Here is a 5,374-nt window from a genome sequence, read left to right as displayed (position 1 = left end):
CCAGTTTTTACACTCCTTCCTGGTCCCCTCTTTTAAGTCACCTCTCTGCCTCCAATGTATTTATTTTTTATGTGGTACTGAGGATCAAACCAAGGGCCTCACACATACTAAGCAAGGTTTATACCATTGAGCTACAATCCCAGCCCTCCCAGTTATTTTGCTACTAATGTATAAGAACACAGTTGATTTCTAAGTGTAACCTTGTACCCTGCAACCTTGTCCAGCTCCTTTTTGGGGGGGGAACAGGGGGAGGGTAACTGGGGATTGAACTCAGGGGCACTCAACCACTGAACCACATTCCCAGCCCTATTTATTTTATTTAGAGACGGTTTCATTAAGATGCTGAGCACCTTGCTGCTGCTAACACTGGCTTTGAACTCTCAATCCTCCTGCTTTCAGCCTCATTTCTTGATTCTGATTATTGGTTTGTAGATTTCCCAGGGCCTTCTGTGGAATCCCTCGTCTCTTCTGTAAATAGGGAGTTTTACTTCCTCCTCCTTCCGTTCTTTTACTGCAATGTCTGCAAGGACTGTGTGGCATAGAGGTGCTCAGCATGGCTGTCTTGCCTTTTTCTCCATCATGACTGAATGTAGCTGGAAGCCCTGGGAGACCTTCTGTCAGTGGGGCAGTGCACCCTTCTCCTGGTTTGCTGTTGCAGTGGTTGTAGGGTCTGCCATCATGGTGAGGTGCCCCGTGGGTTCTGCCTGTGTGTTCTGGGGCAGCTCCTCCTGAGTCTTGGTGCTTGTCCCTTTCCATGCTGCCAGGATGGAAAGGGACAAGAACTGTTTTGCCATGCGTCCTTCGTGCCTATGCACAAGCGGTATTACTCTCTTCTTTCTTTTTGTAAAGTCAGGTTTGGTACTGGGGCTTTACTGGCCTATAAAATTAGTTATATAGTCACCATTAGCTCCTCTCCTTTCTGAAAAGGTGTGTTTAAGACTAGTTATTCTTTGAATGTTTGATGGAATTCATCAGGAAAACAGCCTGAGTCTGGGATTTTGTTTGGGGAATGTTTTTTTTCTAACCAGTTCAACTTCTTGAGTAACCTCAGACTGCCTGGGAGTGGTGGATGGCAGGGAAGCTGGATGCAGTGCACTGGCAGCACTGAGAAATAGCTCACGAAGAGCGTGCCCTGGACCAGTGCTGCTGCTGCTGTCCACACCACCCCAGAACCCTCACCCCGTGTGCAGATCTTCATACCAAGCCCTTCTCTAGCTCTTTGGAATGCCAGCTATGAGCCCCACGATTCAAGTGTATTCTGACACTGTGCCAGGGAAAGGGGATCTCATAAGCCATATACTCAGTTACACAGAACCACTCCCGTCTTGATAGCATTTGCAAGTAATGGGTCTCCAGGTACCCACACTTCTGTCGGACTTTTCTACAACAAGGAGGGTTCCTCCATCCTCTCCGCAGGTTCACAGGACTCGGGAAAACTTGTAGCATTTACTTGTTTGTTGTAAAGGATCCATTATTTGTAAGGAGACCGCAGAGGATACAGTGAACAGCCACAGAAAGGCCCCCAGTATGGGAGTTTCTGCTCCTGTGGAATTGGGTGTGGGACCCTCCAGCATATGAAGAGTTTGGCCCGAAAACTCTCCAGACCCCATGGCTTGGGGTGTTGGTGGAGGTTCCTCACGAGGTGTGATCATTTGTTGGCTCAGTCCCAGCCCTTCTCTTTGCTGGAGGACAGGGTGAGGTGAAAGTCCCAAGGTTTACTCCAGGCCTGCTCTTTCTGGTGACCAGCTCTTGTCCTGAAGCTATCCAGGGGTCACTGAGAATATCTCATAAAGCAAGCATCCCCCTCTGCATTCCACAAGTCCCAAGGGGTGCGGTGCTCTGGTCAGATGCCACTCTTTACTCCTGTTTTTCCCATCACTCAGGGAGAGAATCACTAGGGTCTGGAATGTGGGGTCAGGCCCAGGGCAGAGACCAAGTAGCTGTTGCTCATCACATCGCAGTGGGACAGCCAGTGCTGCTCTGTCCCAGTGGGTCAGCTCAGCCTGTCCTCACCATCCCTGTCCATTTTCAGGTGAGGAGACTGAGGCAGCAGGTGTGTAACCTTCCCTAGGTTGTGCCAAGGTGAGTGGCAAGGCTGGGAGTTTGTTAGAAGGCATCAGGGTGTCATATATGCTGATTTTGTTACTGAAGGGACTGTAGAGCCTCTTGAATGGGGTCTTGTGCCAAGAACTGTGCTGTCACAGAGAGCAACCCAAGGAGAGCCAGGGTACCTTGGAAGGTGTGGCAGTGCAGGGCTGCTCATGTGTTACTGGCCTGAATAGCTGGCATGTAAGAATGAAGGGATTTCAAGCTGGGGATCAGTGGTAGAGCGCTCAGACTGGGGCTGGGGCTCAGTGTTAGAGTGCCCCCCCCCTCACCTGTGAGGCCCTGGGTTCAATCCTCAGCACCATGTAAAAATAAATAAATAAAGGTATTGTGCCCAACTATTATATATATAAAAAGAATGAAGGGATCTTAACCTAAAATATCCAGTGTTCTCACGTTCCAGTTTAATTATTTGAAGCTGCAGGAGATTAACACACTCAGTTACACTTGGACAAATGGATATTTTTATTTTGAAACAATTTTGACTTGAGGTTTTGCTTGCCTTTTAACATTTGCATTAAGCAGCTACTCGATATTCCCCAGGGAAGTATTCCCAGTCCTGTGGGAGACCTAAGGATTTTGATCTTTGTGTGCATATTCTGCTTACATCACAAATGGGCTGGTGGGCACCACAGGATGCCAGGTGCTTAGCATTGAAACATGGATTATTGGTTGGTCCTGTCTCTCTCAGGCACCCAGGTTCTTTCTGCCATGCACCAGGCACTTTGCTTTAGCTTCAGCTTGACATTCAGGGTTCAACCAAACATCTTATTTTGCCCATTTGGCTCATTTTAGGGGCCATGATCCCTGTGAGGCTGTTCTCAGCAAGCTCTCAGACCCTGTTGGAGGGCCTGGCACAGTGGACCCCGTCTGCACAGGCCAGCCTCAGGCCCTGCCGGCTCCTTCCACAGCAGGCTTCACCCAGGATGCTGTCAGTGAGCTGCGTGGACCACACCAAGCATCAGGAGACCCCTGGAAAGAAGCCACTCTCTGAGAAAAAACTGGTGAGATTTCTCAGCTGGGAGCACCCTGCCATGGGCTCCCCTTTGGAAGGTAGCAGGGTGTCATATATGCTGATTTTGTTACTGAAGGGACTGAAGAGCCTTTTGAATGTGGCCTTGTGCCAAGGACTGTGCTGTCACAGAGAGCAGCCCAAGGAGGGCCAGGTACCTTGGAAGGTGTGGCAGTGCAGGGCTGCTCATGTGTTACTGGCCTGAATAGCCAGCATGTAAGAATGAAGGGATCTTAACCTAAAATGTCCAAGGAGAAGTGGCCCTTTGGTTTTATAGTTTAAGGCTTACAATTATTCTTCTTTTGTTTACCAAAACCTATTTAAAACAAGAATGGTCTTTTAACTAAATTTAAGAAAACACAGCTGAGCATGGTGGCACATGTCCATGATCCCAGTGGCTTGGGAGGCTGAGGCAGTAAGATCATGAGTTCAAACCCAACCTCAGCAACTTAGCAAGTCCCTGAGCAGCTCATTGAGACTCTGTCTCTAAATGAAGTATAAAAAGGTCTAGGGATGTGGCTCAGTGGTTAAGTGCCCCTGGGTTCATTCCTAGTGTCAAAAAAAGAAGAAGAAAAATACATGTTTGCATCTCACTCAGTCTCCTGCAGTTTTCCAGGTGCATTCTAAGAGCAGGGCCTCCAGAGGAGGAACATCTGGTTAGCTCAGGAGCGAAGCAATACCTGCCTGGCCACTTGTTTACAAAAGAAGGGAAGAGAGTGGGGAACTTGGGCAGGCAGCAGGCAGATCAAGGATCTGGCATCTGGTGGCCGAGGGGACGCCCCTTCCTGGCTTAGGCCCAAGTCTGCATCTTACCACTTCTGTTTTTCCCCAATCAGGTGGGTCCTGATTTTGTTGACACATAGCAAAATGGCACAATGAGTTTTTGAAATAGTAATTCATGGTTCCAAGTGGTGGTACCGGGGAATCATAAGCTCTTTATATAACCCACTGGGTGGGAAATACACATGACCTGAGTCCTGAGGAAGGCAGAAGACTGTCAGGGACCAAGGGTATATCTGTCCTTGCAGACCTGCAGAAAGCAGGCGTCCCCATGGATACATTTTGGGCATGGGCACTGTGCCTGAGGCCTGGGGTAGCTGGACTTGTAAGACGAGCTAATGTGTGATAACTAAACTAGTTAGTTGTTCTGCTTCTTTAGCTGGTTGTGCCTGCCTTCAGGACCTGTAGAGAGAGCTGCTCTGAAGAAGGGCTCTGTGTATCACCTCTCTGCATGTCACAGAGAAACCCTAGCAGTTAGGGACAGAGAGTCTTCTCTCTTCACAGCTGAAAGTCCAGGAGAGACTCCACCTTAACCTTGCTGCAGCCTACAAAACTAGAACTAGAATGTTAGCGAAGACCGGACTGTTGGTAATGTGTCCCATTGGAGACAGCTGGGTTCTCTTTAGATTGGAAATGCCGAGTTCCTTTTTGAAGAAACTGAAGCCTAAAAAAATTGTAATGACTTGTGAGAACTGATTTTTATCTTTGGATTTTAGGAGAGATTAGTAATACTATCAACATAAACTTCTAATTTTATAAAAAGGCATTTTTTTCATGGATACTTGGTCTCTTGGAAGGACCATGGGGTGTAGCTAACGCTGTAGGTGTCTTCTGCTTTCTGTAGAAGAGGTATTTTGTGGACCATCGGAGAGTGCTTGTTCGAGGAGGAAATGGAGGCTCTGGCATGAGCTGCTTCCACAGCGAGCCCCGCAAGGAGTTCGGGGGCCCTGATGGTGGAGATGGTGGCAACGGTGGCCATGTCATCCTGAGAGGCACGTGCCCTGAGAGTATCTGGGGAAGAGCCGGGTCCTCACATCTACCTTCTTATCCTGACGTGTCTTACATTAAATACTTGATATGTAGACATTTTTATAAAGCATGTGGGTGTTCATAAATGGTGCACTGAAAGCCAGGCAAGGTAGTGCAGCCCCTAATTCCAGCCACTTGAGAGGCTGAGGCAGGAGACTTGCAAGTTTAAGTCCAGGCTCTGCAACTTAGAGATGCTGTCTCAAAAATAAGAGAGAGCAGGGGGCTGGGGACAGGGCTTAGTTGGCAGAGTGCTTGCCTCACATGCACAAGGCCGTGGGTTCAATTCCCAGCACCACAAAAAAAAAAGAGGGGCTGGGGATGTGGCTCAAGTGGTAGCGCGCTCGCCTGCCATGCGTGCGGCCCGGGTTCAATCCTCAGCACCACATACCAACAAAGATGTTGTGTCCACCAAAGATTTAAAATAAATAAATAAATAAATATTAAAAA

The 5,374-nt window shown here is 48.3% G+C and overlaps 1 protein-coding gene across 3 annotated transcripts in view; it reads left to right on the top strand.

Moving 5' to 3' along the window:
* Positions 1 to 2,870: 2,870 nt before the first annotated feature.
* Positions 2,871 to 5,374, top strand: part of Mtg2 (mitochondrial ribosome associated GTPase 2) — a 17,538-nt gene continuing 15,034 nt past the window's right edge. For 2 of the 3 annotated variants that reach the window (XM_048810707.1, XM_015478653.2), the window contains exons 1-2: positions 2,873 to 3,110; positions 4,743 to 4,890. In XM_048810707.1, the coding sequence (XP_048666664.1) occupies positions 2,907 to 3,110; positions 4,743 to 4,890 (352 nt within the window). In that variant the 5' untranslated portion in view covers positions 2,873 to 2,906. Of the gene's footprint in view, positions 3,111 to 4,742; positions 4,891 to 5,374 lie in introns of all 3 variants that reach the window. The other variant, XM_048810708.1, reaches the window with a different exon arrangement.

Source organism: Marmota marmota, unplaced genomic scaffold (assembly GCF_001458135.2).
Source record: "Marmota marmota marmota unplaced genomic scaffold, marMar, whole genome shotgun sequence".
NCBI lineage: Eukaryota > Metazoa > Chordata > Mammalia > Rodentia > Sciuridae > Marmota > Marmota marmota.
The sequence above is the reverse complement of the archived record's forward strand: the minus strand, read 5'-3'. Positions and strand labels throughout refer to the sequence as shown.